Consider the following 20,652-nt stretch of genomic DNA (forward strand, 5'->3'; position numbering starts at 1 on the left):
GGACATCGTCTTTCAAACCATGACCTGCGCGAAAGAGAAAAAAGAATGAATGCGTCATTGTACCCAGCACTTTTGAAAATGCCCTTCCGAATGCGTCTCTGTCCCCACCACATTTCAAACCAAACTGACGCCCATGGGTAGGCCCCTGACTAACTGGGGCCTCCACTGAGGCAGAGTGGCGTATGTTGTACTCCCCTTGTTCTAAGGGTATTAGCTCTCTATGCTGAGTACACTGCCATGGGCAATGTGATTAGGCACCAGGATGCTGTAGGCGCTGTGTAAACAGCTTATCTGCCAACGAAGGCTGCGCCATCAGGTAGTAGGCCTCAGCAGGCCTCCTTGTATGGGCAGCTCCCAATAGGGCGCTGTAGGCCACTTCTCGAGAGAATTGGTTGGCCTTGGTGGTTCGGGCAGTTGACTCACCGGTGGGTAGTAGGCCTTAAACAGGCCTCCTCGGAGGTGAGTCCCAACATTGTGGGACATGCTTTAATGCCGCTACAGGTAGCTAGCCGTACTAGGCCTCCTGTGGGTGGGCCCAATAGTTACATTGGTGTAGTATGGTTCCCAACAGTGTTCCTTTGTTGCAGATTTGACTTGCTATCAGCTAGTAGGCCCAACCGGGCCTCCCTGATAGGCGAGTCCCCAGCTGGCTGGCCTTAGCAGGCCGCCTTGGAACTGTCACCCGGACTCAGCTACCAGTTGCTATCAGGTAGTAGGCCCCTCAGGCCTCCCTGAAGGTGAATTCCCACTTAAGATGGTTATCAGGTAGTAGGCCTCACCCGGCCTCCCTGAAGGCGAATCCCCACCTACATTGGCTATCAGGTAGTAGGCCTCACCAGGCCTCCCTGGAGACAAGCCCAAGGACAGACAACTGGACAGCTAGCCAGACTTTCTATCGGGTAGCAGAAAAAGCTCCCAGATATTATGGCTGTCAGGTAGTAGGCCTCACCAGGCCTCCCTGAAGACGAGTTCCCACATGCTGTGATTATCAGGTAGTAGGCCTCACCAGGCCTCCCTGAGGGTGAGTTCCCCACGTACTATCGTTATCGGGTAGTAGGCCTCTCTAGGCCTCCCTGTAGGTGACCACATACTGTTGCTATCAGGTAGTAGGCCTCACCAGGCCTCCTTGTGAGTGGTTCCCTAGCAGTGCTGGGTTCAGGAAGCTAGTGGCCTCTTGCTATCATTTCAGCTGGCCTTATCAGGCAGCTGCTGAAGGCGAGCTTGCGCCCTGGCTCGACTGAAGTGTTCATTCTCTGCTGCTGGTTCCCTCTCGGAACCTCTTTCCTGCCTACAGCCTGGTTTTGCCTACCAGGGGGACCATATGCTCCCCTCATTGAGGGTCACTGTGAGCACGCGGACTCCTGAGTCTGGTCAGACGGTCGTAGGCCTCTCGTGAGGCCTCCCAGTTAGATCAGTCCTTAGGCCTTCACAGGCCTCCTCAGTGTTTTGAAACACAGACACTGGGTTGATCCGTGGATCGAGTAGAGAAACTCCCCTCGCTAGCAAGGGTTAGAAAGCACTATGCTGAGTCATACTCTCCGGGATATCCCGTCTCTGAGATCCGGGCCGAGTGGTTCACTGCCAGCTTCGCAGTCCCTCGGGTTGGATGCCTTACTTAGGGCAAGTGTCCAGAGGCTCTGTCTTCGGACAGACAGGAAGTGGCCAGACTAAGTGTCTATGCTCTGACGCCAGGTCAGGCCGTCCTGGTGGCACTTCGGGGTGAGTACGTTCCCCTGAATAGTGACTGGCTGGGGTTCCTTCGGGTTCCCTAGCCACATTCCCTAGAAGGGACCCCTTCTAATTGAAGTTGTGGTCCTAGGCCTTTGAGCAGGCCCAGGTAGGCCTTTCATTTAACCATGTTTATGGAGGTTTTCCTGTGAGGCTTATAGCTTGGGCTATGACCGTAGGGAATGCTGTCACTGACAGCCCAGTGTGACCTGACGGTGAGTGGTTCTAGCGTTTCATTTGAAATTGCTGGTTCTGACAGTTGTCACTGCCTTTGGGCATGCACTCCCTCAGCATGGCGGAGTGGGTATTTCGTTCCCCATAGCGTCGAATGACGTATTGTTGAGTTGCCTTCGAAAGGGAACGTCTCAGGTTACAAATGTAACCTTTGTTCCCTGAGAACAGGGAACGAGACAATACGTCTCCCTGCCATGCCTCGGGGCTTGCCTGCCGTACAGTCCCTTCTGACGATAAGGTGATTTGTCATGTTTAAAAGGCGCCCTTATATACTTCCAGGTCGCACGTTAATCATTCACGCTAATGATTCACGGGCTGTCGCCGGTCAATGTGATTGACGTGATTTGATAGTGATTTCAGACACCTGTCACGCCTGAGGCGTTCCCCATAGCGTCGAATGACGTATTGTCTCGTTCCCTGTTCTCAGGGAACAAAGGTTACATTTGTAACCTGAGACGTTTTATTTGTAGATATGTTTCCAAAACTTTTTTTTGTATACAATGAAATTCTGCATTTCAAGAATTATTATCACACAAATATATAATATAGGCATAAAACGGTAAAAAAAAATTTTTTAGGTGCTGATGTTTGATACTAGGATGTGATTTGAAATACCGAAGTACCTATTACGTGTAAAATGAGCATGTGAATAAACTACTGGTATAATTTTCCTATTATTATGTTTACACAAATGTCCATGAATAAACATACTCACTTGTAGGAGCTGATGTTAGAGAAGTAGTTGAAGAAGAGATTGTAGTGGCAGTGGCTGCTGGAATATTTTAATATAGAAAGAATTAATACAGTTTCAATGTGCAATACTTGTTTTGCTTACAAGGATATTTTTAATTAATACAATAACATTCTGTATTACAAGAATTACTAAAAGAACATGACAAACAGTAAATAATTTTGTCAAAACAGTTTACTTTTCCAATGACTTAGTTTGTTAGTTCCTGATTTCCCATGGGTCTACTTTATTCCCTTGACTTTGTGCCTCCACGTCCCCCCGATTGCCCGCAAGCTTCTCCTCCTGTCTATACGGTAATTTCTCTTCTGTGCGACAGAGCGTGTTATGACGTAATCGTTAGCCTATTTTTACAAAAACTGCTTCTACGGGGCCATAACATAAGATACAAGGTAATGGAGCCTTTTATACATTGTCGAGTTTCTTTAGAAATAAACAATGGACAAATGGAGTCTTTAAACGGCTCAGATGTAAAGTTATTCGCAGTCAAAGTGACGTCAAAATGAATGGAAATCAATGGAATGCTAACAGCAGGTTAAGGCTTGCTAGCCAATGGCGGCCCCCAGGGTAGCTTCAGTTCCCTTTCAAGGGAACTCGAGCTGCGTTTGAGACGCGGTGGGAATGCTCTGCGTGATTGCGTCATGAAGCACGTGTAAAATCAGTCCAATGGAAGCCCGATACGTCATAGGTGACGTCATAGACCAGGAAACTATAAAGCACCCCTGAAAACAGACCGCGACAGCTTCTATTGCCTTCAGCAAGCGCTCTCTGTGAATCTGTCCTTGTCTATTTATTGTTGTCTGTCAAAGCATTATATTCATTGATTTACTCATTATGGCGAGCAAGCAAGATTACAAACGTTGTGTTGTTCCCTGCCCTCGTTTCATTACGGGTGGGGACACACATCAGATGTGTGTTGCTTGTTTGGGAGTGGAGCATGCCCAGTCAGTCCTCGAGTGGGCTGATTGCGAGCATTGCATGAGTTTGTCCATGAAAACTCTCCGCTCTCGCCGGGCGTTCTTTGAGGAGGACGTTTCGTTTCGCGTTCCCCGAAGTGCGGGTCCCGCTGCTGTCGAGGCACAGCGGCGGCGTGCATCTTGGGGTTCGCAGATGGATTTAGTAGCGGGGTTTGAGACGGGCCCCGCCCTTTCTCAGCCTTTATCTGCTGGATCCGGTGTCTCAGCCCAGGAAGGAGCCCGCGCTGCGGTTTTTCCTCCCCAGGTTGAGGCACCAATGTTGCGGCTATCCAGTTCTACCAGAAAGACTCGGGAGATAAGATACTGTACAATAATGCATTTTATTAACAGCCTAGCAAGCCTTATATGCAATAAAGTTCTTTGGCGTCCATAACTCGCGATCCGAGGGTACGGATTCTGCATATCCTGCCTGAAGATGAAGGCAGGGGCGCAGCCGACCCCCCCTTGGGGTTTTGGAAGGGACCGACCTGGTGGTGGTGGAAAGGATGGAACGAAGACCGTCTTGGTGGAGGTGGGGAGGATGGTGGAAAGTGAAAGCGTCAGCATCTGCGAACTCAGACGAGTGTAAGTAAGGATCTTTTATACTTCACGTATTAGAACGCGATTGGATAGATGAGAAGGTAATATATGACGTAACAATTGAGTCTTCCTGGCGGAACTTACGCTACGCTTTTATTTCTGAGGAACTGGATGTCGTGGATATGGGGGAATTTGAGTCTACGCCAGCTCATACCCCTGCTGATGAGGAGCTTTTGGAGGTCTTATCTCGTGCTGTTGCTAAATTAAATATCGACTGGCCAGCTGATGATATTGATGTGGAATCTAGAAAAAGATCTTTTAGATGAACGTTATTTAACATCTAGATCACGACCTCCTCGTCGGGAACTCCCGTTTTTTCCCGATCTCCACACCGAGGTGTCGAGGTCGTGGAATAAACCGGCGTCTTTCAGAGTACATAATCCACAGACTAGTAACTATAGATAACTATAGTCATCATCATCACTGAAAGCCCCGACGTTACCCACAAAACCATTAAAGAATACATAATTTCTAGTGGGTAAAGCGTATTCGGCAGCAGGTCAGGCCGCGGCATGCTTACATACCATGTCAATTTTACAAGCATACCAGGCTGACCTGCTGAGGGACATGGACGATTATGAGGAAGTTAGTGCCGATGCAATTCGAGAATTGCGTCGCACAACAGACCTATCTGTTGTGCCACCAAGGAGACGGCCAAATCTGTGGGCCGTTCTATAGCAGCCATGGTGGCCACGGAACGTCATTTGTGGTTAAATCTGTCAGATATTAAAGACAAAGATAGGTCTGTTCTTCTGGACGCACCGCTTTCTCCTACAAGTCTGTTGTCGATCGGTTTCAAGAAAACAAAAAACAAGCAACTGCGTTTCAGAGGTTTCTTCCTCGCCGGTCCAGTGTCCCCGAGGCCGCTCGTAATGTAAAGATTGAGCAGCCTGGTCCGTCTACGAACTGCGCACACAGGTTCCAGCAGAAACAGAGCGTCGCCGCTCGGGCTCATCCGCAATCCGGGGTTCCCGAGTGGCGTTCGCAGTCCAGGCCTGTTGGAGGTAGACAGGATCTGAGGACTGTCATCTCCAAGAGAGCTTGGACTAAGAAGAAGTCCTGACGCCGACTCTGTCAGGCTTCTGAGGGTTTTCCCCTCCAGGGAGGAACGATTCCGAGGAACCGTCCCTCCTTGGCGCCCTCCGGGGGGCGATTCTCCGAGGGGAATCGCAGCGCTGCCACGTCGGTTGTTCCCTGCCGGTTCGCCGTTTCAGGGCACCGAGGTGTCAGCGTCCCCGTGCAATCCTCTGAGGAGGGTTGTAGAACGGTCAGTTCGGTTGTTCCCTGCCGGTTCGCCGCTTCAGGGCGCCGAAATGATTGTTCAATCAAATCCAGAGGCCAGTCTCGAGAGACTGGTTCCCTTATCGGAATTTCTGGCAGCGTGGAAACTTCTGGCAAATATTTCTATATGGGTCCTGCACATAATAGAAAAGGGTTACAGAATTCAGTTCGGTTCTCGTCCGCCCAGATTTCAAGGGGTCCTTCCCACAGTGGTGGACTCACAGCAGGCTCTGGTTATGGAGCAGGAAGTACTGACACTTCTTCAAAAAGGAGCTATAGAGGGGGTGCCTCCTCCCAGCAGAGAGTCAGGGTTTTACAGCCGTTACTTCATTGTTCCAAAGAAGGATGGAGGGTTGCGTCCTATTCTAGATCTGCGCCATTTAAACAGCAGAGTTCAGAAACTCAAGTTCAGAATGCTTACACTCAAACAGATTGGATCACAGATTCAGTCCGAGGACTGGTTTGTCACAATAGACTTGAAGGACGCGTGCTTCCATGTATCTATCCATCCTCATCACAGGAAGTTCCTGAGGTTCGCTTTCAGGGGCGAAGCATACCAGTATCGGGTTCTTTTGGCCTAGGTTTATGACCCCGCCATTTGGCCTAGGTTTATCACCCCGCACCTTTACAAAATGCGTGGATGCAGCTCTGGCTCCTTTGAGACTCCAGGGCATTCGCATATTAAACTACATCGACGATTGGTTGATTTTAGCTCAGTCAGAGCAGTTGGCAGTTCGGCATCGAGATGTCGTTCTGTCCCACATAAAGAGTTTGGGGTTGCGGCTCAACATCAAAAAGAGTGTTCTCCTCCCGGCTCAGAGGACCAGTTTTCTAGGTGTAATTTGGGATTCGACCACAATGCAGGCATGTCTGTCTCCGGCTCGTATTTCTGCGATTCTCTTAGCCGTAAAGAACGTAAAACTAGGCCAGTCACTCACTGTAAAACAGTTTCAGAGACTGTTGGGACTCATGGCAGCGGCGTCCAACGTGATTACTTTTGGCCTACTGTACATGAGACCCCTGCAGTGGTGGCTCAGAACCAAGGGGTTTTCTCCGAGGGGAAATCCATTCCGCAAGATCAAGGTCACGCGGCTATGCCTTCGTGCCTTGGTCATGTGGAAGAAACTTTGGTTCCTCGCCCAAGGCCCAGTGCTGGGGGCTTCTTGTCGACGCGTCACGCTTTCGACGGATGCTTCTCTCACGGGATGGGGGGCGGTCATGAGTGGCCGCTCGGCGCAAGGTCTGTGGCAGGACCATCATCTTTCTTGGCACATAAATTGTTTGGAGATGATGGCGGTATTTCGAGCTCTCAAATATTTCCTGCCAGACCTGAGAGGCCATCATGTGTTGGTCCGTACGGACAACACGTCGGTGGTCTCCTATATCAACCATCAGGGGGGTCTGAGGTCACGTCGCCTTTGCAAGCAGGCCCATCAGATCCTCCTATGGGCCCAGGGGAAGTTGCTATCTCTCAGAGCAGTTTACATTCCGGGGCGTCAGAATGTGGGAGCGGATATCCTGTCGAGGCAGGGGCTGAGGCCCGGGGAGTGGAGACTTCACCCCGAGGGGGTGGAGCTCCTGTGGGAGAAGTTTGGTCGAGCTCAAGTAGACCTTTTTCGCATCGTCAGATACAACCCATTGTCCCATGTGGTTCTCCCTCACGCACCCAGCTCCTCTTGGACTGGATGCGATGGTGCATTCCCCCCGATATCTATGCTTCCGGGGGTTCTGGAGAGGGTTTCGCCGGGAAGGGGCTCGTCTGCTACTGATAGCCCCTTACTGGCCGACCTGAGTTTGGTTCTCGGACTTGGTGTCTCTTCTGAACGGCTCTCCCATGGAGATTCCAATCAGGAGGTACCTGCTGTCCCAGGCAGGGGGCACGATATTTCACCCTCAGCCGGAGTTGTGGAAACTGTGGGCCTGGACTCTGAGGGGGCCCGGCTCATAGAATCCGGTCTCTCGACTGAGGTCATTGAGACCATTCTCCAATCCAAAGCTCCTTCCACGAGAAAACTCTATGCACTGAAATGGAAATTATTCTCCACCTGGTGTGGTGAGCGTCAGTTAGATCCTGTTAACTGCCCTGTTGGTTCAGTTCTTGATTTCCTGCAAGACCGTTTCTCTGCTGGATTATCTCCTTCCACCTTAAAAGTTTATGTGGCAGCTATATCGGCCTACCACACCCCTCTGGGGGGTACTTCTATCGGGAGAGATCCTTTTATTACTCGTTTTCTCCGTGGTACATTGAGGTTGAGACCTGCACTGCACTCTAGAGCACCGGCTTGGGATTTGGCCATTGTGCTTGAGGGTCTGGCTTTGGCTCCCTTCGAGCCTATTGAAGAGGTTTCAGAAAAATTCCTCACCTTGAAAGCTTTGTTTCTCCTTGCTATTTCATCTATCAAGAGAATTGGAGATTTGCATGCCCTGTCGGTTGCTCCTTCATGTTTGGAATTTGCACCTGGTATGGTGAAGGCGTTTCTCTACCCTAGACCAGGTTATATTCCTAAGGTCCCAGTTAATGTTGGGGGCCCAATAGTGCTGCAGGCCTTTTATCCTCCACCTTTTAATACCCCAGATCAGGAACAACTGAACCTGTTATGTCCAGTTCGGGCATTAGATGCCTACGTTCACAGAGCTGCCCTGTGGCGTAAGTCTGAACAATTATTTGTCTGCTTTGGGTCACTCAAGAGAGGGTGCCCTGCATCTAAACAGGTGATGAGCAAATGGATAGTCGAGGCTATATCATTGGCTTATGAAGCGGCCGGTCAGCCTTCACCTATAGCTGTACGGGCCCATTCTACAAGGAGTATGGCGGCCTCTACGGTCTTAATTTCGGGTGTTTCCCTTCTTGATATTTGCAATGCGGCAGGATGGTCCTCTCCGCATACATTTGTCAGGTTTTATGACCTTGACCTCTCCACTCCAGGGGCGAGGTTGCTTGCTTCTTAGTGTGCGCAGGACTTCACACAGAACGGGCATTTGTCACTATGGCATAGTGGGTATGGGGTTCCCACCGCGTCTTAAACGCAGCTCGAGTTCCCTTGAAAGGGAACGTCTTAGGTTACTTATGTAACCCTGGATCCCTGATAGGGAACGAGACGCTGCGTTCATCTGCCATACTTCCTGCATGCCCTGATCGACTTGCTTCAGGCTTTTCAGAAGCTGTCGCGGTCTGTTTTCAGGGGTGCTTTATAGTTTCCTGGTCTATGACGTCACCTATGACGTATCGGGCTTCCATTGGACTGATTTTACACGTGCTTCATGACGCAATCACGCAGAGCGTTCCCACCGCGTCTCAAACGCAGCGTCTCGTTCCCTATCAGGGAACCAGGGTTACATACGTAACCTGAGACGTTTCCGGCTGGTGGATTATCCCCTTGATCAAAACAGAGCAGCACAAACCGATTATGCACATCGCAGGTGCAGAATGAAGTGCTTAAGCCGCCTTTCCACTGCAAAAGACATTCGCATACGATTGTTGCATTTCGCCTCCTAGCGGCAGTCGCACGGAACTTTGAAATTGGCAGTGAAGCAACTGATGTATGAATACATCCACACAAAACAAATGACCATCAATAGGGTACATCTAAAATAAGAACATAGTAGATTTTATAGAGCTAATCAAAATAAATAGGCTATTGATTTAATAATTATAAAAAAAATTATTTCTGCCATATATCATATTGGAGAGAGTTTTACCGTGCTGAGAGACGTAACAGAATGCGACACGCTGTGTGAATGCTGAACGGAGAATAATTGACAGCCGCAGCGGAGGAAGGACAAGTTTCCGTGAACTGATTAAATTATGTAAATATTCTTCTGTCCCTCACATTAAGCTATGGAATGGCTTTAGATGACTTTGAATATAGTGCACAAAAGCTTAACTGGTGCTTGTCTATTCTTTTGGTCTATGTATGACTAGTATGTCGCAATAATCACGGTTGTTAGATCATTAATCGCAATTAGACATTAATTATTTAATTATCCTGACAGGACTACATGAAGGTTCTGTTGTTTGACACAATTATCATAATGAAACGTCATTAGTATTTAAAAAATATAAAATACAGCTATTAGTTTACACAGTGTTGTCCATGAACAATACTCACTCTTAGGAGTAGTTGAAGAAATGGTTGTAGTGACAAGGGATGCTGTGATATATGGACGAATAAAGAAATAAAAACATTTATGAAATAGTACAAGCTAACAATGGCATATGTTCATACAATTAAGTTTTGTATTACAATCAATGTATTAACATCAATCAATGTAAACGTTTTAACTGGTAGGTGCTGATGTTTGATACTCAGGAACTGACATGAAATAAGTACAATTAGTATTACAATTTTCTTTATATTTATTGACATGTCTACAAAGACTATTTTTTGCATGCAAAGGAATTCTGCATTTCAAGAATTATTATTACACAAATATATAATATAGACATAAAAAGTGCACATTTTTTTTTACTTAAAATGCTGATGTTTGACACTCAGGATGTGATTTGAAATACTGAAGTAGCCCTCACTTCACTGTGTCATCAGCTGCGCTCAAAGGATCTGCTCTTATGTTGTTAAAGTTTTGTTATTTATGAAATTAATAAATAATAAAGATAAAGCAAGATGCCATGTTGATATATGTGTGATATGATTAATTTAAACTAAAAAGGTAAAGAAAAAATTAAAATTATTGTGACAGATGTAAAGGGGGAGGAGAATTTATACGTGCATCAGGTTTCTCGACAAGAAAGACTTCCGCAAAGGGTAAACCTGTGCGTCCTCTCTCATAGCTTCTCAGGAAGCTTCCTCACTCCTCGTTCCTTGCGGTGCAATTAGAGAATTGAGATGTCCTTCAAGATGGCTGAGCTCCTTTGGTTTCCAGGTCATAGGATGAAGGAAGGAGGCCATGAAAATGAGGAGGGATATTGAGAAGCACCCCTGGTGGGTGTATCAGACCCATTACCCGACAGCTCACTGATAACTTTTTTTTAGGACTGGAATTATGACATGTTAAAAAATCTATTTCTTCTGCCCAGTTTTGGTCCTTTAGGGAGGTTTTATGGATTTTGTAGAGTTAGTGCTTGCAAAGAGTGGTTCCTTTTTCACCGTAGGTGAGGTGGAGGAAGACTATGATTACCACCTGCCTGCCACGGACCCATAGCCTGAGAACACGCCTGCTACAGACCCTGAGACTAAGCATACAAATCTATCCTGGAGCTACAGCCAGCTGCCATGTCCGTCCCAGTAGGAGCACTAATTCCTCTGAACATCCTGGAGCAGAGTCCCACCCATGTCCCCATAACGAGGTAGAATGTATCCCCTTCCATTACATTTTTAATATTGGACACGCTTCCTACTTCCTACAGTTTCTACTTGTTTCCAAGTCCTTCCTCCACCATTAACTCCTATGTCCAAGCTGGTTCCGTCCAGGTCCCTGGTTCCTTCATTTCCGCTGGTTCTGCCCGGCTCCTTCATCTCCACCGGTTCCTCCCAGCTGCCTGGCTCCTTCGTTTTGACTTGTTCTGCACAGCTTCCTGGCTCCACCCCCTCTACAGACTCCATCCAGTTGACTGGCTCCGTCTCCTCTGTTTACTTCAATGGGATCTCTGGCTTTACCCCCTCTGCTGGCTCCAGCTGGGTCCGTGGATCCACACCCTTCACTGGCTCCGCTCATTTTCCCGGCTTGCCTCATCTTCCTGAGACACCGGCTCTGCCTCTGGCTATGCGTCATCCCTCCACCCTTTTGGCTCCACTGGCTACTCCGTCCCTCCGGCTTCTCCTTTGTCCTCACTCCAACTGCCTCCAGCTAGGTCTTCCGACCTTCAGCCCTCCAGAATCATCAGCAGAAGTGGATTCACTGGTGTCGCAAGAAGCCTTCCCCATCTACTCCTCTGTGGTTCCTTCCGCCACCAGCCCCTCCTTGGTTTTCTTTTCGCTTGTTCTACCTAGCTCTCTGGCTCCACCCTCTCTGCAGCCTCAATTCAGTTTTCTGGCTCCGCCTCCTCTGCTGGCTTCATTGGGTTCTCTGGCTCCACCCCCTCCTCTGGCTCCGGCTGGCTCCATCCCTCCGACGACTCCTTTGCCCTCACTCCCACTGGCTCTGTCTTCTGAGCCTTCATCGCCACCTTACTCCTCTGACCCTCTGGTTCCACTTTAGACCCCTGTGCTTGGTGTCGATTTGGTCCTTTATCCCTACATCTGCACCTTGGTATCAAGCCCACCTAACTCTACTTTGGTTTTCAGTTCCCATGGCTCCGCCCAGGTGAAAAATGCTGAGGGCAACGCTGCGGACCTTCAGCCATCCAGCATCATCAGGAGAAATGGATTCACTGGTGTTGCAGAGGCATCCTCCTCCTACTGCTCCGTGGTTCCTTCCTCCGCCAGCCACTCCTTGTTTTTTTTCTCTCCGCCGGTCCCTCCATGGACTCTGGGGGCCCTATTTTAACGATCTGAAACGCAAGTGTCAAAGCGCAAAGCGCAAGTAACTTTGTGGGCGGATCCCGGCGCTGTTGCTATTTTCCCGGCGGGATAAATGCCTCTTGCGCCTGGCGCAAATCTAAAAGGGGTTGGTCTGAAGTAGCTTCATTATTCATAGGTGTGGTTTGGGCGTAACGTGAAATAAACCAATCAGAGCGTCATCTCACATTCCCTTTAAGAGCAGGCGCGCTTGTTCTAAAGCGGATTCCTATTATAACGGCGGATTTGCAAGGCGCGCGCCAGGAGCGGTTCACAGCCGAGGAGAGCAACGTTCTCGTCAGGGCCGTAAAACACAGAGAAGTGACATTGGGGATGTAGAAACCCACCCAAATTAACTTCTGTTAAACAGGCGTATGATAATTTGGGTAAATGTGTAAGCTACATGTATGCTTTTATAATAAATTGCCTATCTATCTATCTATCTATCTATCTATCTATCTATCTATCTATCTATCTATCGTAATAATGTATGATTTGCAAAAATGAAAACTGCTGCTTAGATGAGAGAATCAAAGTGTATGCGCGTTGTGCACACGCTACATTGATTATGGCCAAGCATGCGCCCTTAAAATAGCATAATGAACAACGCGCAACGCGCCACTGACTTTAGACTATTTTTTTCTGGTCAGTGGCGCATTTGTTACATAGAACAGCAAAATAGCATGAGGGAAAGTTTGCGCCGGAACACGCCTCCTTTTTGCGCTGAACCGCCCCGGGGAGCGCAAGTGTATTTCTTAGTTAACCGACGTGTGTCTGTGGAGGGAAAAGCCCACTTTGCGTGGGTGCAAAAAAGGAATGATACATGCGTCAGTGTACAAAGTCATTTGCGCCGAGTGCAAGATAGGGCCCTGGGTGTCTTTGCCCTCCTTCCCACCTGAATGGATTATACCTTCCCTTCCAACCACCTCAGGGGTGGGGGAGGTAATGTTACGTCTAAGCTCAGTTAGTTTGTTCCCTTGGTTAATGATTGTGTTCACCTGTGTCTTGTTTAGTTTCTGATTATCCTGTGTCAAGCTGGGTGCTTTTTAAGTCTTGGGTATAATTCACTTCCTAATCTAGTGTCATTATTTTTATGATTATTAACATTTGCCACATTGACACTAAAATTAATGACCTACTGAAATAATTTTCCTATTAACATGTTTACTCAGTTGTACATGAATAAAAATACTCACTTGATAAAGTTGATGTTTCTGAGTCAGTTGAAGTAGAGCTTGTAGTGGCAGGGTGTGCTAAAATATTTAGATGTTTGAATAGAAACATTATGCAAGTAATATTCGTTGACATACTTAAAATGACATTACTGCATGTAATTAAATTCTGTTTTGCAAAAACTTTTAATAAAAAATAATATGACAGCATCTGTAAACTGCGTTAATACAGTTTTTTTCAACTGAAATGTCATAATTGTCTATCTATATAAATTACATCTCGTAGGAGATGCTGTTTGACACAATTATCATAATCAACTTCATTGGTAATAAACAATTATAAAATACAGCGATTAGTTTACACAGTTGTCCATGAACAGTACTCACTTGTAGAATGTGTTTCAGTGGATGTTTGAGGGCCAGTTGAAGAAATGCTTGTAGTGACAGGGGATGCTGTGATATATGGACATATAATGAAATAAAAACAAACATATACAAAATATTGCTTGGAAGCAAACAATGGCACATGTTCATACAATTCATTTTTGTATTACAATTTAAGTATTATTGTTAGAAAAATAACTTATATAACATTATAAACATTTTAACTGGTAGGCACTGATGTTTGATACTCAGGAAGTGACGTGAAATAAGTACAATTATTATTTAAAAAAGTTTTATTTGTAGACATGTTTACAAAACCTTTTTTTTTGTATACAATGAAATTCTGCATTTCAAGAATTATTATCACACAAATATATAATATAGGCATAAAACGGTACAAATTTTTTATTTTAGGTGCTGATGTTTGATACTAGGATGTGATTTGAAATACCGAAGTACCTATTACGTGTAACATGAGCATGTGAATAAACTACAGGTATAATTTTCCTATTATCATGTTTACACAAATGTCCATGAATAAACATACTCACTTGTAGGAGCTGATGTTAGAGAAGTAGTTGAAGAAGAGATTGTAGTGGCAGTGGCTGCTGGAATATTTCAATATAGAAAGAATTAATACAGTTTCAATGTGCAATACTTGTTATGCTTACAAGGATATTTTTAATTAATACAATAACATTCTGTATAACAAGAATTACTAAAAGAACATGACAAACAGTAAATAATTTTGTCAAAACAGTTTACTTTTCCAATGACTTAGTTTGTTAGTTCCTGATTTCCCATGGGTCTACTTTATTCCCTTGACTTTATGCCTCCAAGTCCCCCCGATTGCCCGCAAGCTTCTCCTCCTGTCTATACGGTAATTTCTCTTCTGTGCGACAGAGAGTCGCGTGTTATGACGTAATCGTTAGCATATTTTTACAAAAACTGCTTCTACGGGGCCATAACGTAAGATACAAGGTAATGGAGCCTTTTATACATTGTCGAGTTTCTTTAGAAATAAACAATGGACAAATGGAGTCTTTAAACGCCTCAGATGTAAAGTTATTCGCTGTCAAAGTGACGCCAAAATGAATGGAAATCAATGGAATGCTAACAGCAGGTTAAGGCTTGCTAGCCAATGGCGGCCCCCAGGGTAGCTTCAGTTCCCTTTCAAGGGAACTCAAGCTGCGTTTGAGACGCGGTGGGAACGCTCTGCGTGATTGCGTCATGAAGCACGTGTAAAATCAGTCCAATGGAAGCCCGATACGTCATAGGTGACGTCATAGACCAGGAAACTATAAATCACCCCTGAAAACAGACCGCGACAGCTTCTGTTGCCTTCAGCAAGCGCTCTCTGTGAATCTGTCCTTTTCTATTTATTGTTGTAAGATTACAAACGTTGTGTTGTTCCCTGCCCTCGTTTCATTACGGGTGGGGACACACATCAGATGTGTGTTGCTTGTTTGAGAGTGGAGCATGCCCAGTCAGTCCTCGAGGGGGCTGATTGTGAGCATTGCATGAGTTTGTCCATGAAAACTCTCCGCTCTCGCCGGGCGTTCTTTGAGGAGGACGGTTCGGTTCGCGTTCCCCGAGGTGCGGGTCCCGCTGCTGCCGAGGCACAGCGGCGGCGTGCATCTTGGGGTTCGCAGATGGATTTAGTAGCGGGGTTTGAGACGGGCCCCGCCCTTTCTCAGCCCTTACCTGATGGATCCGGTGTCTCAGCCCAGGAAGGAGCCCGCGCTGCGGTTTCTCCTCCCCAGGTTGAGGCACCAATGTTGCGGCTATCCAGTTCTGAGGAACTGGATGTCGTGGATATGGGGGAATTTGAGTCTTCGCCAGCTCATACCCCTGCTGATGAGGAGCTTTTGGAGGTCTTATCTCGTGCTGTTGCTAAATTAAATATCGACTGGCCAGCTGATGATATTGATGTGGAATCTAGAAAAAGATATTTTAGATGAACGTTATTTAACATCTAGATCACGACCTCCTCGTCGGGAACTCCCGTTTTTTCCCGATCTCCACACCGAGGTGTCGAGGTCGTGGAATAAACCGGCGTCTTTCAGAGTACATAATCCACAGACTAGTAACTATAGTAAAGTTAAAGGGATTGATCACTATGGTTATTTGGCGATGCCTCGTGCGGAAGAGACGCTTGCGAGCTATCTCTCCCCTGAGTCATCATCATCACTGAAAGCCCCGACGTTACCGACAAAACCATTAAAGAATACATCATTTCTAGTGGGTAAAGCGTATTCGGCAGCAGGTCAGGCCGCGGCATGCTTACATACCATGTCAATTTTACAAGCATACCAGGCTGACCTGCTGAGGGACATGGACGATTATGAGGAAGTTAGTGCCGATGCAATTCGAGAATTGCGTCTCACAACAGACCTATCTGTTGTGCCACCAAGGAGACGGCCAAATCTGTGGGCCGTTCTATGGCAGCCATGGTGGCCACGGAATGTCATTTGTGGTTAAATCTGTCAGATATTAAAGACAAAGATAGGTCTGTTCTTCTGGACGCACTGCTTTCTCCTACAAGTCTGTTCGGCGATGCTATAAATTGTGTTGTCGATAGGTTTCAAGAAAACAAAAAACAAGCGGCTGCGTTTCAGAGGTTTCTTCCTCGCCGGTCCAGTGTCCCCGAGGCCGCTCGTAATGTAAAGATTGAGCAGCCTGGTCCGTCTACGAGCTCCGCACACAGGTTCCAGCAGAAACAGAGCGTCGCCGCTCGGGCTCATCCGCAATCCGGGGTTCCCGAGTGGCGTTCGCAGTCCAGGCCTGTTGGAGGTAGACAGGATCTGAGGACTGTCATCTCCAAGAGAGCTTGGACTAAGAAGAAGTCCTGACGCCGACTCTGTCAGGCTTCTGAGGGTTTTCCCCTCCAGGGAGGAACGATTCCGAGGAACCGTCCCTCCTTGGCGCCCTCCGGGGGGCGATTCTCCGAGGGGAATCGCAGCGCTGCCACGTCGGTTGTTTCCTGCCGGTTCGCCGTTTCAGGGCACCGAGGTGTCAGCGTCCCCGTGCAATCCTCTGAGGAGGGTTGTAGAACGGTCAGTTCGGTTGTTCCCTGCCGGTTCGCCGCTTCAGGGCGCCGAAATGATTGTTCAATCAAATCCAGAGGCCAGTCTCGAGAGACTGGTTCCCTTATCGGAATTTCTGGCAGCGTGGAAACTTCTGCCAAATATTTCTATATGGGTCCTGCACATAATAGAAAAGGGTTACAGAATTCAGTTCGGTTCTCGTCCGCCCAGATTTCAAGGGGTCCTTCCCACAGTGGTGGACTCACAGCAGGCTCTGGTTATGGAGCAGGAGTACTGACACTTCTTCAAAAAGGAGCTATAGAGGGGGTGCCTCCTCCCAGCAGAGAGTCAGGGTTTTACAGCCGTTACTTCATTGTTCAAGAAGGATGGAGGGTTGCGTCCTATTCTAGATCTGCGCCATTTAAACAGCAGAGTTCAGAAACTCAAGTTCAGAATGCTTACACTCAGACAGATTGGATCACAGATTCAGTCCGAGGACTGGTTTGTCACAATAGACTTGAAGGACACGTACTTCCATGTATCTATCCATCCTCATCACAGGAAGTTCCTGAGGTTCGCTTTCAGGGGCGAAGCATACCAGTATCGGGTTCTTCCATTTGGCCTAGGTTTATCACCCCGCACCTTTACAAAATGCGTGGATGCAGCTCTGGCTCCTTTGAGACTCCAGGGCATTCGCATATTAAACTACATCGACGATTGGTTGATTTTAGCTCAGTCAGAGCAGTTGGCAGTTCGGCATCGAGATGTCGTTCTGTCCCACATAAAGAGTTTGGGGTTGCGGCTCAACATCAAAAAGAGTGTTCTCCTCCCGGCTCAGAGGACCAGTTTTCTAGGTGTAATTTGGGATTCGACCACAATGCAGGCATGTCTGTCTCCTGCTCGTATTTCTGCGATTCTCATAGCCGTAAAGAACGTAAAACTAGGCCAGTCACTCACTGTAAAACAGTTTCAGAGACTGTTGGGACTCATGGCAGCGGCGTCCAACGTGATTACTTTTGGCCTGCTGTACATGAGACCCCTGCAGTGGTGTCTCAGAACCAAGGGGTTTTCTCCGAGGGGAAATCCGTTCCGCAAGATCAAGGTCACGCGGCTATGCCTTCGTGCCTTGGTCATGTGGAAGAAACTTTGGTTCCTCGCCCAAGGCCCAGTGCTGGGGGCTTCTTGTCGACACGTCACGCTTTCGACAGATGCTTCCCTCACGGGATGGGGGGCGGTCATGAGTGGCCGTTTGGCGCAAGGTCTGTGGCAGGACCATCATCTTTCTTGGCACATAAATTGTTTGGAGATGATGGCGGTATTTCGAGCTCTCAAATATTTCCTGCCAGACCTGAGAGGCCATCATGTGTTGGTCCGTACGGACAACACGTCGGTGGTCTCCTATATCAACCATCAGGGGGGTCTGAGATCACGTCGCCTTTGCAAGCAGGCCCATCAGATCCTCCTATGGGCCCAGGGGAAGTTGCTATCTCTCAGAGCAGTTTACATTCCGGGGCGTCAGAATGTGGGAGCGGATATCCTGTCGAGGCAGGGGCTGAGGCCTGGAGAGTGGAGACTTCACCCCGAGGTGGTGGAGCTCCTGTGGGAGAAGTTTGGTCGAGCTCAAGTAGACCTTTTCGAATCGTCAGATACAACCCATTGTCCCATGTGGTTCTCCCACACGCACCCAGGTCCTCTCGGACTGGATGCGATGGTGCAGGTGTGGCCGAGGCTGCACCTGTATGCATTCCCCCCGATATCTATGCTTCCGGGGGTTCTGGACAGGGTTCGCCGGAAAGGGGCTTGTCTGCTACTGATAGCCCCTTACTGGCCGGCCCGAGTTTGGTTCTCGGACTTGGTGTCTCTTCTGAACGGCTCTTCCATGGAGATTTCAATTAGGAGGGACCTGCTGTCCCAGGCAGGGGGCACGATATTTCACCCTCAGCCGGAGTTGTGGAAACTGTGGGCCTGGCCTCTGAGGGGGCCCGGCTCATAGAATCCGGTCTCTCGACTGAGGTCGTTGAGACCATTCTCCAATCCAGAGCTCCTTCCACGAGAAAACTCTGAAATGCACTGAAATGGAAATTATTCTCCACCTGGTGTGGTGAGCGTCAGTTAGATCCTGTTAACTGCCCTGTTGGTTCAGTTCTTGATTTCCTGCAAGACCGTTTCTCTGCTGGATTATCTCCTTCCACCTTAAAAGTTTATGTGGCGGCTATATAGGCCTACCACACCCCTCTGGGGGGTACTTCTATCGGGAAAGATCCTTTTATTACTCGTTTTCTCCATGGTACATTGAGGTTGAGACCTGCACTGCACTCTAGAGCACCGGCTTGGGATTTGGCCATTGTACTTGAGGGTCTGGCTTTGGCTCCCTTCGAGCCTATTGAAGAGGTTTCAGAAAAATTCCTCACCTTGAAAGCTTTGTTTCTCCTTGCTATTTCATCTATCAAGAGAATTGGAGATTTGCATGCCCTGTCGGTTGCTCCTTCATGTTTGGAATTTGCACCTGGTATGGTGAAGGCGTTTCTCTACCCTAGACCGTGTTATATTCCTAAGGTCCCAGTTAATGTTGGGGGCCCAATAGTGCTGCAGGCCTTTTATCCTCCACCTTTTAATACCCCAGATCAGGAACAACTGAACCTGTTATGTCCAGTTCGGGCATTAGATGCCTACGTTTACAGAGCTGCCCTGTGGCGTAAGTCTGAACAATTATTTGTCTGCTTTGGGTCACTCAAGAGAGGTGCCCTGCATCTAAACAGGTGATGAGCAAATGGATAGTCGAGGCTATATCATTGGCTTATGAAGCGACCGGTCAGCCTTCACCTATGGCTGTACGGGCCCATTCTACAAGGAGTATGGCGGCCTCTACGGCCTTATTTTCGGGTGTTTCCCTTCTTGATATTTGCAATGCGGCAGGATGGTCCTCTCCGCATACATTTGTCAGGTTTTATGACCTTGACCTCTCCACTCCAGGGGCGAGGTTGCTTGCTTCTTAGTGTGCGCAGGACTTCACACAGAATGGGCATTTGTCACTACACTGTAAAAAGTAAAACATTGGTGTTTTTCGTTTGATTTTTTTTTTTTTCCAATAGCCTAAAATTATTAGATTGTTAAGTAAAATTACATTTTGTGATTTGTATGTGTCTTTCAGTCTATTTTCTTAGATTGGTACAATATAAAATTATAACATTACAATGAATTTTAAATTATACATTCGATCAAACGACTTTTATTAGATAAAGCATGGTTTGCGCATGCGCACACGTGAAAACTCGAGAGAAGGTTCTAGAAGAGACCGAGCGCAGAAGTCGGAGAGTCATCTGTTGAACAACGCGAAGCGAACAGGACACGTTTGTCAGGTAAGGGGGTACCATTCAGCATTTAAATACTTGAAAAGTATTAACGTCATATCATTTTAATGAACAGACACGCAGATTAGAAGTTATTATAACATTCATTTTGACATTATAGTGGTAAGTAGCGTTAACGCGCCATTTTACAGCTAGGTGCTAACGATTTTCCAGGGAAATCCAAGAACTTAAGATTATATACCGTTAGACCGATTGAATGGATATTATGAAAGGAAAAAATGATGAATGTTGTTAAAAAAACGATGTATTCATGACTGAGTTTTGAGTAACGACAATTAGCTGCTAACGTTAAATGAATCACCTCAATATGGGAGTGACGTTTAAGTTAGCTAGCTAACAACTTAACGTTAACGTTTCCCGCCCAGAGTTTAAAGTCAGGCTAACTGCCTCTCCCCCGGCTTTCAATATGAACGCAGATTTTATAACGTTATGTTTTATGTATTAAATTTGCGAAGGCGGAAATTAATGTGAGGAAAATAAATTTACACTTTGAAACTGCAAAACTAAAACGGATTAATGACTGTTTGGATTTGAATTTTAGGAAAGCTGCTGCTTGGTTGGCATGGTTCCTAGTTTTGGGCAGTTTTGGTTGTCTGTCAAGTCTTCACTGACACGGGTAAGTTGTTTTTGCGTTCAATACAGATTGCAGGGCAGGAGCAAATGATTATTGGAGAAGTCAAGGTAACTTTACTGTGTT

At 47.2% G+C, this 20,652-nt stretch overlaps 1 protein-coding gene across 1 annotated transcript in view; it reads right to left on the reverse strand.

Moving 5' to 3' along the window:
• Positions 1 to 16,044: 16,044 nt before the first annotated feature.
• The window catches only part of LOC130085977 (uncharacterized), a 66,424-nt gene continuing 61,816 nt past the window's right edge, over positions 16,045 to 20,652 (reverse strand). Inside the window, exon 14 of the mRNA XM_056252054.1 lies at positions 16,045 to 16,541. Within this exon, the coding sequence (XP_056108029.1) occupies positions 16,045 to 16,541 (497 nt within the window). The remainder of the gene's footprint in view (positions 16,542 to 20,652) is intronic.

Source organism: Rhinichthys klamathensis, unplaced genomic scaffold, assembly GCF_029890125.1.
Source record: "Rhinichthys klamathensis goyatoka isolate OS25496 unplaced genomic scaffold, OSU_Roscu_1.1 h1tg000092l_1, whole genome shotgun sequence".
NCBI classification, from domain to species: domain Eukaryota; kingdom Metazoa; phylum Chordata; class Actinopteri; order Cypriniformes; family Leuciscidae; genus Rhinichthys; species Rhinichthys klamathensis.